General features: G+C 40.7%; 1 protein-coding gene across 2 annotated transcripts in view; it reads right to left on the reverse strand.

Annotated features, from left to right (window-relative positions):
• Positions 1-660: 660 nt before the first annotated feature.
• IMPG1 (interphotoreceptor matrix proteoglycan 1) overlaps positions 661-17,811 on the reverse strand; it is a 143,876-nt gene continuing 126,725 nt past the window's right edge. For both annotated transcript variants that reach the window (XM_030314576.1, XM_030314575.1), the window contains 3 exons: positions 7,535-7,730; positions 2,108-2,180; positions 661-738 (listed from right to left, as the gene is read on the reverse strand). In XM_030314576.1, coding sequence (XP_030170436.1) covers positions 661-738; positions 2,108-2,180; positions 7,535-7,730 — 347 coding nt within the window. The remainder of the gene's footprint in view (positions 739-2,107; positions 2,181-7,534; positions 7,731-17,811) is intronic.

Raw genomic sequence — 17,811 nt, forward strand, 5'->3', positions numbered from 1 at the left:
TATATATCTGAATGCCAGTTCCTTTTTCTATTAAAGGAACAATTCAGAAATTATTGGCAACAAAACGATCTACTGTGCAAGCACTAATTTCTTGTAAAACTAGTGTGCCTAAGAACTGAAGGTGTGTGTGTGTGTGTGTGTGTGCATGCGTTACAGACATTAAAGTGCAGAGCATATATACCCTCACCACTGTTTACATACTGGATGCATCTGTGTTTCAGAGAGAACTGCATCTCCTTGCATACATGTATTTCACGTGCACTGTAACACATGAAGAGCTTTGCTTCCTGATATATTGTTCAGCCTCCCCAAAACAATAGGTAAGTTGCACTTGTAAATGATCTGTGAGTGGTGTTTTGAGGGCAGCTGGAAGCAAACCTGGTTTGCTGTCATGACTATCGGTCAGTGATTGTGTTTTGCGCTTTGATAATAAGCATCTTTTTTATGCGGAAAGTATCAGTCATCAAGTTCACAATTCTTCCCTATTTGAAATATGGTGTGTGTTGTTTCTCAATGTTGACTATATGCCTGGATTCGGATGACCGGTAAATATGCCTGCCTGTGTTTTCAGAATCTTCACAGAGTGGACACAATTTTCCTTGAGAAAGCAATCCATTTCTCTTGAGACAGATTAAATTATAATCTGCATATTTTTAGTTCTTAATTTCCTTCCCAATCTTGATAGTTAAATTCTTCATATCCTTCAGCCAGTAATTCAGAATCTCTTTTCCTGATTATCTGGAAGAGAAATAGTTTCAAGAGCTTACGAAATGCCATCTGAGGTCAAATCAATATTTCATTCTAATATTGCCTCTGCTGGTGTTTGAAAGAGTATGCTTGCCATTTAGGATATCTTCTTTGAAAGGTTTGGGGATGCCCTCCAAAATATTCCTAACTTTATAACCTAGTAGGAATGTATTCCATCTCTTCTTAAACCCATTTAGATTCTCAGGCTGAAGCATCTCTTAAAGCAGAGGGGGCAGTTTGTGAATTAAAGTCACCACCTTCCCTTCCAACCTCAGCAAACATGATTATTCCATGCTGCTGCTTCATTTGAAATGTGGTCCTTAAATCTACCTGGCACTCTAGGATTTACTTAGTGTTTGCTTCATCCTGGACATTTTATTAATAGCAGACATGGTGTTTCGTTGTCATTTTATGGCTCAAGACTGAACTTCTTCTGTCTTTCCAATTTCCTTTGTTTCAGGAAATAAATACGGCATACATTATTCCCGTGTGCACCTGGCTACACGGAATTATGATTAGTATTTGGTGTGGTTGCCTCAGCATCCTTGATTGTATATTGATGGTAATAACTTGTTTCAAGTACAAGCTTTGATGTGTTTGTTTCCATCCAACAGTATAGATCTCGGGTAGAGTGGGAACTGGCTGATTATCACTCACTTTTACAAAACATCAAAGACTAGATACAATTTTTGAAACTAGGCAATTTTAGGATAAAAGTTGTCAAGGTATTTTCTCAGAAGGTATGTTTTTTAATCTCTATATTTAACCTGGTTAGAGATAAGTTATTTCCCTTTGTAAAACAGAATTATTTTAGTCAAATAAGTTGGATGAATACTTTGAAAGGGATACCTAGGACACTGGAAGGAATATTTGAGGATGAAATTATAGGAATTTTTGAAGTTACCCATTGTTCACAAATCATGTGTCTTCTATATATTTCTCTACATAAATTTTTGCTTTCGCTCATTGTTTGAAATCAAAAGAAGATACAAGAATATGCATAAAATGATTCAGTTCCAAGAATATGAGTTATTATGAAAATTTCAACCTGTTGCAATGCATTTGATAAATGGCATGTATATTTTTATAAGAAAAAGTGAATAAAACACTTGGCTTGTTTTTCTGTTATTTTATTATTTTGTCTACACATTTCAGATAATGCCAGCCCTCTGTCTCTATCTTCCTTGCACCAACAAATCCTCTTACAATACCCCCTGCCCTTACGTACTCAATTAAAAAGCCCGGCAAATAAAGGCAAAGTGCTCTTTCTTATCTCTCTTTAAAACAAGAGTCAGACCTAGAAATGGTTTAAATTTTCTTAAAAATTCAGTAAAACCAACATGTAAAAGTATTACTTTACCTTGTTATTTTGCTGACGTTGGAATTTTTTAACACTAGTTTTGTATGATTGATTTTTAGAGTGACCTGGTGACCTACAAAAGAAAGCAAAAATATGGTATTTTATTTCCTGGGCTTATCAACATTGAGAGCAACTACAACTTGCTACTATTTTCGCTTTAAAATGATGACAACAATGAAAATGGATCGCCCATTTTTGCAGGTGCCGCCAGTGAGAGTTGAAGAAGTGTGCTCTCTGCTTCTGCCCCTGAGTCTCACCTCCCAGTTGGCTCACCGTTCTTGGGCAGCGGTCTCGGAAGGCCTGAACAGAGCTCGAGAGAAAGATGAGGGATAACTTCATCTCGCAAAAAGTGGAATTATTTCTTTTGTGAGTTATTTTTACAGTCGTGAGTCGTGGTTGTTGAACAACAACCACGTGTAATGACATTTGTTTGTACAATTTAAAAACAAAAGTTACTTTGTAATTTGATGTATATAATTCCACATTCCCCCCCCCCCTCACTCCCCATACATCTAGATACCATCTTGGAGAAAGGATAGGAAGGGAAAAGATTTTTAAGGCTGATTATATATTCCAAAGGAACTGAGTTGCCTAAAGTGATTGCTTCAATTGTTAATCAGATGAAGTTTTAAAAATTGGATTGGACTATATTAAACTCTAACTCCTCCCTCTCTTGGCTCCTCCCCTCACCCCCACTCCTCCATCCAGTGGAGAAAGTGCTCCTAAGGGAGTTAGGAACAGCTACAAGAGATGAAAAATGGACCCCTCCCCCATCTGAGGTGTAGCAAGTGAGTAAATCTGGGATCTTACTGTAGTAAGACAAGTACTTCCTTATTATAAAAATCTCCTCAGAGATGTCACTTTGCATCATCATTTCCTTAATCTGGCTCCTGTATTAGGAGCCTATTAAATTAGGCCCATTAAGCTGAAGGACAAAGTGAAAAGTTTTAGATCTGAGGAGGAAAAGTCATAATTTATTTACTATTAGATCTAGATTTGTATTTTTGGAATATGTATAATAATAATTTTGATTAATGGAAGTCAAACTCATTAAGCTTTTAAAAAAGAGACCTTTGAAAATGAAAATTTTGTTTATTCTTGGGAGAATTTTTGCCAAGTTCCATACAACTGAATCTATCTACAGAACATCTACAATTGAAAGAAAGGAAAAACGTATGGAGTACAGTCATAAATACTGAATGGAGGAAAAGAAGGAAGAATAAAGGTGAAAATACAATGAATGAAGGCTTGGCAGTGGAATGACAAAGAAAACAAACTGAAAATGTTTGTTGTAACTCAATGGACTCATCTGTTCAGCAAGGCCCTTACCCTCAGTACAATTTCCCATCTCTCCCCTCGTTTTCAGGTAGACTAACAAAATCGCAGCTGAGTTTACAATTCTTGAGAGGGTGCTGCTTTTGGTGTTACATCACTTTCATGTCCTCCACCGAAGTGCTTCTGCGTTTGGGCTTGCATTCCAGACAGGGAATCTCAGGTTGTGTTTAGGGGGCTGCCCTTTGTGGATAATCATCAACCAGCTCCAACCATGCTAGAGGCAGGGTCATTTACCCCGAAGAGTGTCTAATTTATCCCTCACCTAAACCAGTGGATGTATTCTGATTATCCCCCTTATCTGAATGAGAAATTTGAGGTTTAAGGTTGCCCAAGGTCACAACTAGTTGGGGTAGAGCTGGAATTTTAATTCCAAAGCCTCCAGACTTCATCACTGTCTTTGTCTATGGTTGATAAGGTCTTAAATTGTCATGTAAGTAAACCTCATATACGTAAACTGTCAGAGTCACATAAACGGTGGCATCCTGTGAGGAGCAGGAGGAGGTGGCAAGGATGCAGGGGGGCCCCTCAGCACCACTATGCTCAGGGGTCTTCCACGCTGTCTGAGGCAGTGCATGAGGGCAATGGGAATTGTCCTCATGCTGAGGAGATCTGAGTTTAGCATTTAACACCGAGCAATTCTTGAGGCATCTGGGTGGCCCAGTCGCTTAAGCGTCTGACTTCGGGTCAGGTCATGATCTCGCGGTCCGTGAGTTCAAGATCCACATTGGGCTCTGAGCTGTCACAAGCCCAGCATCAGGTTCTGTGCTGACCGCTCAGAGCCTGAAGCCTGCTTTGGATTCTGTGTCTCCTGCTCTCTCTGTTCCTCCTCTGCTCATGCTTTCTGTCTCTCTCTCAAAAATAAACATTAAGAAAAAAAAATAATACTGAGCAGTTCTTCTTTCCACTGTTAACTGGAATAGTAGCTGAGTGCATCTGTCATTCCACATACGCGCTATGCTTTTCCTTACATCTTTGAACCATACAAAATTGCCAATATTTGATGATTTGTTAACTGACAGAATGGTAATGCCACACAGTTGAACCTACTAATAAGTACATAGTTTAATTATTAGGTTATTACATAAACAAGGTCTATTATTCTGCAATTTACTTTTCTCATTTAATCAAATGTCTTTTTTTTTTTCCCTATGGCAGCTCCAGTAGAGCTATATCATTGCTTTCTAACTGCTGTGTTCCTTAGTGACTGACACACTATGCATGATTTAACTCTTTCTCCATAGATGGGCATGATTCAAAGCAATGATGCTGCAAACATTTCTATAAACACATCTTAGTGCACAAATGCAGTTATTTTTGTAGGAATAATTGTCTAAAAGTAGAGTATCTGAATCAAATGAAAACTTTTATGGGTACTAACAAATATTTCTTGATAAAAGGTTTTTCTAATTTATACCACCAGCAACGCTTGATAAACTCATTTTCCCTGGGGGTGCCTGGGTGGCTCAGTCGGTTAAGCACCTGACTGATGATTTCCGCTCAGGTCATGATCTCACGGTTCGTGGGTTGGAGACCCGCATCGGACTCTGTGCTGAGAGCTCAGAGACTGGAGCCTGCTTCGGATTCTGTGTCTCTCTCTCTCTCTGCCCCTCCCCTGCTCACACTCTGTCTCTCTCTCTTTCTCTCAAAAATAAAATAAACATAAAAAAAAAAAGAACTCATTTTCCCTGACGTTACCCATACTGGATATTATTATTTATTTATTTATTTATTTATTTATTTTTACCAAACTCACAAACTCACAAATGCTATCTCTATTGTTTTTGGATTTCCCTGATTCTAGTGAGAGTGAGCATCTTTTCCTACGTTTTCTTGGTCATCTGGATTTCTTATATGAGTTTTTAAGGTATAAAATAGGTTGTAAATATTTTTCTCCCACCTTCTTAATATGTTAATTTTATTTGTGGTGACTTTTTTCCTGTAGAAATCCTCTTCTTAATGTCATCTGGGATTGGTATCTTAATTAGGGAAGGTTTTTTTTTTTTTTTTTTTTTAAGCCCAGGATTATTAGAAATGGTTTTAAAGATAGTTTTCCTCAATTTTCATAGTTTGATTTTAGATTTGAATCTTTGATATAGAATTGATCTGTGTAAAAAGTAATTTTATTTTTTTCTAAATAGAAGGTCAAATTGTACTCTAACCATTATTGACCAGTCCATACTTTCCACTGATTTGAAATGCCCATTAAAATAAATTCCGGTGCGTGTGTGGCTCAGTCGATTAAGTGTCCAACTTTGGCCCAGATCATGATCTCACAGTTCATGAGTTTGAGCCCCGCACTGAGGTCTCTGCTATCAGCGTAGAGCCTGCCTGTCTCCCTCTCTCTCTGCCCTTCCCCGTCCCCCCCCCAAAATAAATAAACATTAAAAAACTCCCTAAATATAAGGATCTATTTGGGTCTTATATTTATTCTGTGTATTTATTGTCTTAGTGTTCTAAATATTATTTTATGTATTATTCTCTTACAGAGAAATCTCTCCATCATTGTACTTCCAAGATTTTCTGTTGTTCATTTTCACTTCTGGAGGATTTTAGGAACAATGTCAGATTCCATTTAGAATCCTGTTGTGATTTTAAGTGAGATTAACCTGGAGAAAGTTGACAGCATTATCGTAACCCTCGCTCATCTGAATGGACATTCTGTGCTTTATGTTCTTTGTAAAGATGCTTTATAAACGTAATTTCATATGCCCCCTGCAGGAACCCAAAAGGTTTGATTAGTCTCAAAAAGGTTTCATTCAATGAGGGAATCGAAATTCTGAGAAGAAATTGTTCAAGGTCACTTGATTAGTAAATTGCTAAGCCAAAATTTTAATCACAATTTGACTCCAGAATATTGCTTCTTAACCATTATTGGATAGTTGTCTTTAATGTGTCTTTAACTTTAAAAGAACAGGGTTATGTTTCAAGAAGAGAAAGGCTAAATCTTTCTAGGTTCTTTTTTTAAGTTTATTTTGACAGAGAGAGAGAGCAGGGGAGGGGCAGAGAGAGACGGAGAAAGAGAATCTAAGCAGGTTCCCTGCTGTCAGGCAGAGCCCAACGTGCAGCTCCATCTCACAACTGAGATCATGACCCTAATGACTGAGCCACCCCGGCGCCCCTCTCTTGCTTCTTTATTGAGGAACTGATGGCCATGAGCTCCCTGGTGGGAAGTTAGAGACTGTGGCCACTAGAATGAGTAAGAGGACAGTTTTAAAAAAAAACCATGATGATCTACTAAAGATAGGGGTACAAGGTGGTCTAAAAGCCTGAGGAAATGTTCAGGTGTGTGTATTTGGAAACTCATGACTGGGAAAGGTGAGGCAGGCTCACGAAGAAACTCTCAGAGGTCAGAGTGAACAGTGTGGACCTTATCTGGGTATCACAGGATTTGGAGAAGAATCGGGAGGCTTCATGTTCCCTGACCGTTCATAACGCCACCTACACCCTAAAGTCTGGGTCATGAATCCCTCCTCCTTTTCCCTCTTCTTAAGAGCTTCTCTTAACCTTTCTGTTGGAAATAAAGATTGACTAAACACAGCAGACCTAAAGAAAGGACTACTATGTCATCATTAAAGATGACGGTACGGAAAATATTTAATGCCATGGGGGAATGTTCTAAGTACAAAAGCTGAGTATAAAACCAGAAGCCAGTCTGATTCCATTTTGCTTTAGAACATTCTATGTAAACATTCTGTATAAACATATACACCAAAAGATAATAATAGCTAATAGGGTGAATATCACATGATTTTTTATCTTCTTGCTCATAATTCTGTATATTTTCCAAATTTATTATGATGAAAACTGTCTTTACAAATAGGGGGAAAAAAACAAATACACACGCACGCACACACATGCACACACACCTCAACACCAATTAAGGTGGTACCCCCAGACGTACTGCATCAAAAGAGAGCCTAGCAGGGTCCAGCCAGGTGTTTGAACAAGTCCTCCTCTGGAAGATTTTGATGTTCACTGGAGATTGAGAACCGTGTGAGTTTAAAGGGCCATATGCATTCATTCTAATGACAGGTTTCTCAAGAGCAAGAGTAATAAATCCTTGGGTCTATAAAGTTACTGTACTTGACCTACCTGCACGGAGCTCCCTTTCTCTGGATGACCTCACATCCCTCTATGGGGGTGCAGAGGCCAGAGTCCCGGCGGTCCAGGCGCGCCTGGCTCTCATACCCTGGTCTGCAGCGACACTCTGCTTCCTTGGTCCACTCATTTTTTACACACTGGGCAAATTCGCCACAGGCCAGGAATTTGCAAGGGTCTGCTTGATCAGCTGTAAGATATGGGACAGATTTAAAACAATTTTTTTAATGTTTATTTATTTTTGACAGAGAGACAGAGCATGAGTGGGAGAGGGGCAGAGAGAGAGGGAGACACAGCATCCCAAGCAGGCTCCAGGCTCTGAGCTGTCAGCACAGAGCCTGGGTATGGGATGGATTTTAATGAATGCATGGATTCCTGAGCAGTGGAACAGGCAGAAGTCAAAGGCAAGAGACCAAATATATTTGCCATCACTCCATTTTGGACTGGTTTGTACAGCAGTGATAACAGACTGGAATGAAAAGGGAAACACACATTTCTGTATCTGAGTTTATGACAATGATAACATATTTACTCTGAATATAATCATGAACAAACTTGGTGGTGCATCAGAATCAACTAGAGGCCTTGTGAAACACAGATTCCTGGCCCCAGCCTCAGAGTTTCTGATGCAAAGGGTTTGGGATGGGGGCTGAGAATCTGTAGGTCTAGGGAGGTCCCAGGTGATGCTGATGCATCTGATCTGGAAAGCACACTTTGAGAACCACTGCAGTAGAGAATTAAGGTTTTTTGTTAGGTTTTTAAAGTAAGCATTTTCTGCAGCAATGAGTTACAAAAGTATATATTTAAGATCAGGTGTATACCTTGTAAAGTAGTCAAATAGTCGTTTATGTGGACAGTTTTGAGAACTCAGGACAATTTACTGCTTTAAAAAATATCTTTCTCTTAGTCCCTTGCTGATGCCTCTGGCCCCAGTGTTAGAGATCTTTCCTTTGGGTTAATCGTTTTTCCTCTATTAAAATTCAAGTGGATCTCTAGTTTCTGTTTTTTTGTTTTGTTTTGTTTTGTTTTGTTTTGTCACTGTTCTCTTTTACTTTAAATTCTGTAGCTGTGTCTCAATTTTTTTTTTTTGTAAATGAGAATCTCAGAGTATTTAGCTCAGAAGGCCTGTGGCCCCTGCCAGCTCTTCCCTGTTTTTATAGAGCTAAGCACACTGAGCTCTCAGGCAGAGAAGCAAATGGCCTGAGTCCCCCAATGCTTATGGCAGAACCTGCCTCTGGGCCGAAGACACTTCTTCCTTCTGCCCTGGAAGGAGCTCCTGCTGAATTACAGCAGCCATTTATCTTTCAGATTGTTCTTTCAAAAGGAACATACTCCATGCAAGGAGTTAAGGCACAGGTAGCCATGCATAAAGCTATTCTTCCAAGAAGCCTAGGGGAGGGTAAGAAATACATACAGATATTTCTATAGGAAAAGCCCCTACCTTGTCCACTGTAAGAGCTGTAAGATGAGCTCTAAATACAAGTTAGAGAAGAGATCGTTGTTTCAATTATTTAAAGTGAGTTGCATTTGTATGCACAAAGACTAGGAAAGGCATTCCAGCTGGACCCAGCAGCATGAACAGAGGCATAGAGGAGGGAGAGCAACAGATATGAGAAAAGAGAGCCAGGAAAGCCCAGTTTGGAGGCAACAAAACCTTGTGGACTGGAAGGAAGGGAACTAAGACTGGAAAGGTAAGTTAAGGTCAAACTCTGGTAGGTCTTGGATGCCATGCTAAGGAATTTGGACTCTCCAGGCAGGTGGGAGCCATGGAGGATTTCTGGGCAAGGGAAGGGTATGATCAGAATTGTGCATTAGAAGACATGTAAACACAACTTAGAATTGTCAGAATTAGGATGATTTCAGTGATTATCTTGTCCTGTATTCCCCAAGTGGGAACATTTGGAGAACTCTAAGTCAGCAGGATTTAATAGGTTTTATCCTAGAAAGAGGTTGGTGGCTAAATAAGTACTTTTTGTTTTTGTTCTTTGTTTTTTTAATGCAGGGTGAAATAAATGTAACAGGTTTCTTTCTCTTTCCCTTGTTTCTCTTTCTCTTTCTTCCCTCCAATCTCACCCTCTTCTTTTACTTTTAAATCTCTTTAGGGTCATTAATAAGCTAATGTCTATTGTGAATCTTCAAGTGGAGAAGAACATAGTCAGCTGCTTTGCCGAATTTACTGTCCACATAAGCTCTGTGTAGGGTCACTGGGGGGACATGGCATGGGGTGAGAATTCCAATAAACCCCTTCATTCACTACTCTGATCCAGCGCCTCCCTGTGGTGGAAGAAGTGATAGTGAGGTAGATTAATAAAACCAGCCCAAGCTGTGGGCATGAGCACTTCCTTGAAAACATATACCTGGGTCTCCCAGCAAGGTAGACAATGCTAGAAGACTTTACGTGAAGTTCTATTTCTCTGCAGCTTGAACAAACAGGCCTGACTACTGTGAACTGGCTTTCTCTGCTTCAAAGTTCCTAAAGTTGGCCATGTTGTGGGATCCTTGTCATTGTTTAGAAAATGATTCAGATTTACCCTGACAACCCAGGTGATTCACATCCAGGGCCTGGTTTAATAAATAACAGCTGTCAGCAACTTTACACTCAAGACTTTTAGTCTTGAAAACACAAGCCAGGGAGGAATAGAGGCTCCACTTCCTTCTCTCTGCAGTGGAGAAATACACTAACTCGGAAAGCTGACTCAATGTACAGATTCTAGTCCTCTGAAGAGTAAAGCTGTGATAACCAAATGAGTTTCCCATTAAAAAAATATTACCGATTTACCGTAGTTTCTTTCGGCCCCGCCCGACATTGTCTACGCACCAGTAAGGCTGAACAGAATGCAATCAGGCAACGTTGGGGAAATAAATTTATCCAAATTTGGGGGCCCTGGATCAGATATATTTGAAGAACAAATGTACCTTGTTTATAAATAACTTGCTTTTCCCATGGTATTTATTCAGGACAGGTCTAGAGAGAAGTAGGAGACTTCAAATCACTGAGCTTAGTATTTGTTTGCTGTGTATACCTTCTTGGGTACTAAGACAACATTCACTGATTCAACAAATACCAACTGGGCCCTTCAAAATCTGCAGCAGTAAGAATTTCAGACAAACTAATTGCTTTAGATTTTTATTTTAGCCTTATATAAAATTTTACATGTTAGAATGTTAGAGCTGAAAGGTATTTTAGAACCTTCTCATGAATTTGTTCACTTTGCAGGTGAGGAAGCTGAGGCCCCAAAGTTGAGTGTTGCAAAGACCACGGGCTGTTTGTGTTGGTCATCTGTGTGAGGGCAAGTCCCAGGGAAGGAAAGAGCCAGGAGGGGGAGCCGTAGGACCACAGCAAGAAAAGGCAATTGCAGCGAGTTAGAATGGTACCAGAAGACACAGTATTTACAATACTAATTTGCAAAGCAGCCCATACTGCTTCCATTATTATACCTTAAAAATACTTTTCCTTGGTGTGCTGATGGCCCTCTACTTACCACACTTGGAGGGGTACCTACAGCTTCGGGCTTCAGGCAAAGACTGAGAACTGGCTGTGAGCTGACTGTGGGAAGGAAGTGCCACGGAAGAGAAGAGACTGTATGATGACAAAAGTTGAGTAGAAATTTCTTTTTTTTAAAAACTCTTTTCAATATTTACTTATTTTTGAGAGAGAGACAGAGCATAAGCAGAGTAGGGGCAGAGAGAGAGAGACACACACAGAATCTGAAGCAGGCTCCAGCTCTGAACTGGGGCTCGAACTCATGAACCTCAAGATCATGATCTGAGCTGAAGTCAGATGCTTAATCCCCTGAACCACCCAGGTGTCCCTAGTAGAAATTTCTTACGTAAAGCTTTCCCTATGCTTTGATTATTTTCTTTCTTTGTCATATCTTAAAGACATTTCTCCTTAGAATGACGGACTCATTCATCATTCACTGTAGGCCACACGACTCTTTGCCTCCTCCTTAACACATCCCCAGTGCTTTGCACAAAACAAAAATAAAATCAGTCTGAACTTCTCGCTCTCTGTTCTTGATTTGGTCAATACTGATAATGTAAACATTATGTAGTAAAAACCTGCTCTGTTCTGAACACAATCTGTAGCTTGGAAAGAGAGAGTTCAAGGAGATTTGAGATCAACAGTTGATTAGGAAGAGAACAATTAGATGTCATTTTCTAGAAGAATATTTTCAAGTCATAATCAAGCTGTGTGTGGATTAGAGGAAGGGAAGTCTCCATGATTGGTGTATAGCCTAGTTGGTCTATAATTGCCCTAGCTTCCTGGATTTGCTTAAGCCCTCTTTAAATACATTATTTTTATGGTGGGCTCTATAGAGAGGTTTCTTCACGAGCCTGTATCATACCCACCAAGTATGACTTGGTGTAGCCCCGGGGCTTATTATAATTGCTAGCTGGCAAAATGACCTAATTTTCTGTCCTTCACGTAGGGAGCTCTTCTGCACAGCAAATTTGACAATCTCTGTCCAGGGTACTTGGCCTTAGTGTGTTGAGCAGTGTCAGGGTCTGCGAGTTTGCAGATGGTGGGAAAGTTCCATGTCCATCCTGGCACCAAGAGGTCCTAAGCCTAGTCTTTAGCTTCCTATGTGGATGCCAGAGGTAGTCAAGGCACTGTCATTCCATTTCAGGACTTGTTCCCAAAGTAGTCCTAGGGATCATGATCCTGCACTCCAGCTTCACCAGGAGCGCAGTGACAATGATTTACATAAACAGGGAGCTCACATTTATCTACAGCTGTTTTGTGTTTGGCATTGTGTTGGGCACTTCAAACAAGTCTTCATTAATATTCACAACTTTCCTAAGTAGATACCACTGACCTCATTTTCATAAGCAAGAAAACTCAAGTCCATGTTAGTAAGTATAATCCCAGATTAACATCCACATGTCTGCTTACAACGTTCAGCTTTTGATATCATTCTAGTGGTTTTCAAATATGGGGTTTCCAGGAGAGACCTTAGGGCTCCAATGGGCGAACAAGGGATGGGGGCAGGCAAGCATGCCAGCATGTCCACTTGTACGGGTTTACATATCAGACTTCCACGAATGCTTTGAAAAAAGGCTCTCTTAACTAAACCGAAGTTCAAACCATCGTCTGCCAAAACTCCTCCATTAGACAGAATGTTTCCTTGTACAAAGTACCGTCTGACACCACAATAACTCCACATTTGTTTCTGTTGCTAAAATGTAACAGCAATAAACATGGCTTGAAGTAAGTGAGCTGTCACATGGAGCTTGGAAATACTTGTATCATTCTGAGATTTCCAGTGTAAGCACATTTTATGTATTAGTTTCTTCCCTGGATTTGCTTATATAATGTCTTTCGTCTGTATGCCAAAGGTCCTGAGAAGCATTCCCAACTGGTTGTGGAGGAAGGATGTCCCCTAGCTCTTCATCATGTGATAAAAACCATTTAAATAAGTGTTCTTTGCCTGCAGGGAACACTTTGAGGAATTTTACAGTTCACATTAAAAGTCCTGTCCTCTCAATAGATGCTAAAAAAGCATTGGACAAAATACAGCATCCTTTTTTGATAAAAACCCTTAAAAAAGTAGGGATAGCGGGACCATATCTCAAGATCATAAAGGCCATAAATGAAAGTTCCACTGCTAATATCATCCTCAATGGGGAAAAACTAAGAACTTTCCCCCTAAAGGTCAGGAAGGATGTCCACTCTCACAACTGTTATTCAACATAGTGTTGGAAGTACTAGCCTCAGCAATCAGACAACACAAATGAATAAGAGGCATCCAAATCGGCAAGAAGAAAGCCAAACTTTCACTCTTTGCAGATGACATGATACTCCATATGGAAAACCCAAAAGACTCCACCAAAAAACTTCTAGAGCTGATACATGAATTCAGCACAGTTGCAGGATATAAAATCCATGTATAGAAGTCAGTTGAATTTCAATACACCAACAATAAAGCAGCAGAGAGAGAAATCAAGGAATCAATCCCCTTTACAACTGCACCAAAAAACATAAAAAACCTAGGAATAAACCTAACCAAAGAAATAAAAAAAATCTATACACTGAAAGCTATAGAAAGCTTAGGAAAGAAATTGAAGAAGACACACACAAAAAAAATGGAAAAACAATCCATGCTCATGGATTGGAAGAAAAAATATTGTTACAATGTCAATACTACCCAAAGCAATCTACACATTCAATGCAATCCCTATCAAAATAATACCAGGATTCTTCACAGAGCTGGAACAAACAATCCTAATATTGGTGTGGAACCAGAAAACACCCTGAATAGTCAAAGTAATGTTCAAAAAGAAAACCAAAGGGGTGCCTGGGTGGCTCAGTTGGTTAAGCGTCTGACTTCGCTCAGGTCATGATCTCACAGTTCATGAATTTGAGCCCTATATCGGGCTCTGTGCTGACAGCTTGGAGCCTGGAGCCTGCTTCAGATTCTGTGTCTCCCTCTCTTGCTGCCCCTCACCCGCTCACTCTCTGTCTCTTAAACATAAATAAACATTTAAAAAAAAATTAAAAAAAAAAAAAAGAAAACCAGAGGCATCACAATTCTGGACTTCAAGCTGTATTACAAAGCTGTAATCATCAAGACAGTCTGGCACAAAAACAGACACTCTGATCAATGAAACAGAATACAGAACCCAGAAATGGAGCCACAAAGATATGGCTAACTACTCTTTGACAAAGCAGGAAAGAGTACCAATGGAATAAAGTCTCTTCAGCAAGTGGTGCTGGGAGAACTGGACAGCGGCATGCAGAAGAATGAACCTGGACCACTTTCTTACACCATACACAAAAATAAACTCAAAATGGATGAAAGACCTAAATGTAAGACAGGAAGCCATCAAAATCCTAGAGGAAAAAGAGGCAAAAATTTGGCTTTGGTGACAGCAACATCTTACTTGACATGTCTCCAGAGGCAAGGGAAACAAAAACAAAAATGAACTATTGGGACCTCATCAAGATAACAAAGCAAAGGAAACAATCAGCAAAACTAAAGGGCAACTGATGGAATGTGAGAAGATATTTGCAAAGGACATATCATATAAAGGGTTAGTATCCAAAATCTATGAAGAACTTAACAAACTCAACACGCAGAAAACAAATAATCCAGTGAAGAAATGAGCAAAAGACATGAATAGACACTTTTCTGAAGAAGACATCCAGATGGCTAACAGACACATGAAAAGATGCTCAGCATCACTCATCATCAGGGAAATACAAATCAAAACCACAATGAGATACCACCTCACACCTGTCAGAATGGCTAACATGAACAACTCAGGCAACAACAGATGTTGGCAAGGGTGCAGAGAAAGGTGAACCCTTTGTACTGCTGGTGGGAATACAAACTGGTGCAGCCACTCTGGAAAATAGTATGGAGGTTCCTCAAAAACTTAAAAATAGAACTACCCTATTACCCAGCAATTGCACTACTAGGTATTTATCCAAAGGATACAAAAATGCGTATTCAAAGGGGCACATGAACCTCAATGTTTATAGCAGCGCTTTTGCCAATAGCCAAAGTATGGAAAGAGCCCAAATGTCCATCAACTGATGAATGGATTCAGAACATGTGGTATGTATATATAACAGAATATTACTCAGTGATTAAAGAGAATGAAATCTTGCCATTTGCAACAATGTGGACGGAGCTAGAGTGTATGATCCTAAGGGAAATAAGTCAGTCAGAGAAAGACATGTATCACATGATTTCATTCGTATGTAGAATTTAAGATACAAGACAGATGAACATAAGGGAAGGGAAGCAAAAATAATATAAAAACAGAGAGGGAGACAGGCCATAAGAGACTTTTAACAGAGAACAAACTGAGGATTGCTGGTGGGGTGTTGGGTGGGTGGGAAGGGCTGAAAGGGCGAGAGGCATTGAGGGGGACACTGGTTGGGATAAGCACTGTTATATGTAAGTGATGAATCACTAAACTCTATTTCTGAAAAAAAACTATTTTGATTAAAAACGAAAGATCATGGTCCTGTTCTCCAAGCAGCTTATACATTCATAGGTTCTTGATGGTCCAAGAGTGTCTTTTCCTAGCTTCCTGTTTCTAGTCATGTCTGTCAGGCCTGAAAACAGACTCTCCTGGTCTGCTAGGCCTTTGAGGGTCTCAGGGGCTCATGTTACCAACTCCAGTTCCTAGCGCACCGCCCTCTTCCTCGCTCGCTGCAGAGTGTCCTGTCACTTGCTCGGTAACCTTGGGGCTGTGAATTGATTGACAGCCTTTCTGCCCTGTTCTTTCTCTTCTTTATAATTTCATTCTGCCCTTCTCTTACGCCCTGGCAACACTCACGAGTGGGACAGGAAGTGAAGTATCTCCTTTGATAGGGTCCTGTCCTAAGGCAGAATTTCAGCTCTGTTTGGCTGAAACTCAGGCTTAACCTGGGCTGAGAGCCCCTGAGGTCTTTTTCGTGGACTTCCCCCTCCTCCACCAGGCCATTTCAATGTGATGAAGGCTAGTGTTCGCTAGATGGCGCTCAATAGCAAAGAAGTAGGAATAGATTTAAGGGATGAAATTTTAAGAGCCGGGGCTGCTTCCTCCTTAAAAACCACTGTGCGGTAAGCGCCGGTGGAGGAAACAGAAGTCTGGAAGGAATTGGCGCGGTGGCGGAAGGAGCTGCAGGGGACGGCTGATAGAGCCATTATTACTCTATGATTACCGCGACAGATCCGGCCTGGACGCCTGGGGGAATGTGGTGGAAACTCCTGGATCATCTTTTCCCATTCCCAAAAGGCACAGCTTGGGCTGCGGAGTTCCCAGGCAGGCGGGCCCGCCGCGCCCTGGCGCCCAGCGTGACCAAGCTTCACACCTGGACGCAGTGACCAGATTTCCCACGAGTCGGCGTGGGAATAAACCTGGCCTCGCGCGCGCCTGCCCGCTGCGGGGACGGGTGGGACGGGGAGAGGAGGGGGGGGGTTGGGGTGGGGGGGTAGGAGGAGGGGTAGAGGTCGGGGCAGCTGTAGTGCCCTTTCTCCAACCCTCCCCCCCAGCTCTTAGCCAAGGCTTTGAGGTCCTGGTTTCATATGTGGGGACGAGGGGAAGCGTCATTTCTTTGCGTCCCAGTCACTGGTAATCTGCAGGGCCCAGGACACATGGCTTTAGCCCAGCATACTCTTAGGTGCTGAAGAACGTGTTTTAAATTCTTTAATCAGAATTAAAAAAAAAAAACAAACCACCAATTAATATAATCCAAGTTGGATATATTCATCTTTATACCAATGCAGTCATAGGATATACTTTTTAGTATTTTTATTAATATTAGTATTTTTATTAATATTCATGAAAGGCCTAGTTAAGGCAGAACTGGTAGTCTGTTTCCTTCTAAGATGTGAATATTACTTTAATACAGTGCTTGGTGCTTAGCACTTAGTAATTTGAATAAACATGGCCCTCCCCTGAGGGTTCCTTTGAGATACAGTGCAGGGGCCTCACCTTCCACACTGGCCCACTTGCTTTATTTTCCCAAATCCTGAGAATATTCTGGGATTTGCTGCACCAGCAGAGGGAGTGAGTCTGCTTATCTCTGCTGTCAGTGCAGAAGCATCCAGGAAATGCCCTGGGCACTTCCCAGTGACTGGCTGTGGTCCTGGGAAAGTAAGTTAGCATCTTTAGGTCTCATTTGGCCCTCCTATAAAATGGGTTCTTTAAACCAGACAATCGCTAATGTCCCTGCAGCTCAAATATAAATCTCCCATTCTAGGTGTCCTACTGGAACAAGACAGCAGGAACATTAGCTGAACATGCTGGCACAAACCTCCAGAACTGTGGATGGAATTCGGTGATTAAAAGAACTTTAAGCGGCACCTGGGTGGCTCAGTTGGTTAAGCATTCGACTCTTGATTTTGGCTCAGGTCATGATCTCACGGTCCTGAAACTGAGCCCCACATAGATTCTGCGCTGATCATGGAGACTGCTTGAGATTCTCTCCCTCTCCCTCTGTCCCTCCTTGGCTCTCATGTGTGAGTGCTCTCTCTCTCCAAAAAAGTTTAAAAAAAAATAAAACAACTTAAAAAAATCTGTATATAAGTTAGTGCTTCATTGTTTTATTATTTTATTATTGGCCAAAACATGTTTAGCTTATGGCTTCTTGCTGAAGGGCTGGATTAGGGTGAGAATAATCATTCAACAATGAATAGCACATAGCATAGCACCATCCATGTGCTTGAAGCTTAATACACATTTGTGGAATTAAATTAGTAATGGGAGTTCTTTTCTGGTTTAAATGGACATGTAATATGAAAAACCTTGAATTTCACTTTAATTTGCCACCA

Source organism: Lynx canadensis, chromosome B2 (genome assembly GCF_007474595.2).
Source record: "Lynx canadensis isolate LIC74 chromosome B2, mLynCan4.pri.v2, whole genome shotgun sequence".
NCBI classification, from domain to species: domain Eukaryota; kingdom Metazoa; phylum Chordata; class Mammalia; order Carnivora; family Felidae; genus Lynx; species Lynx canadensis.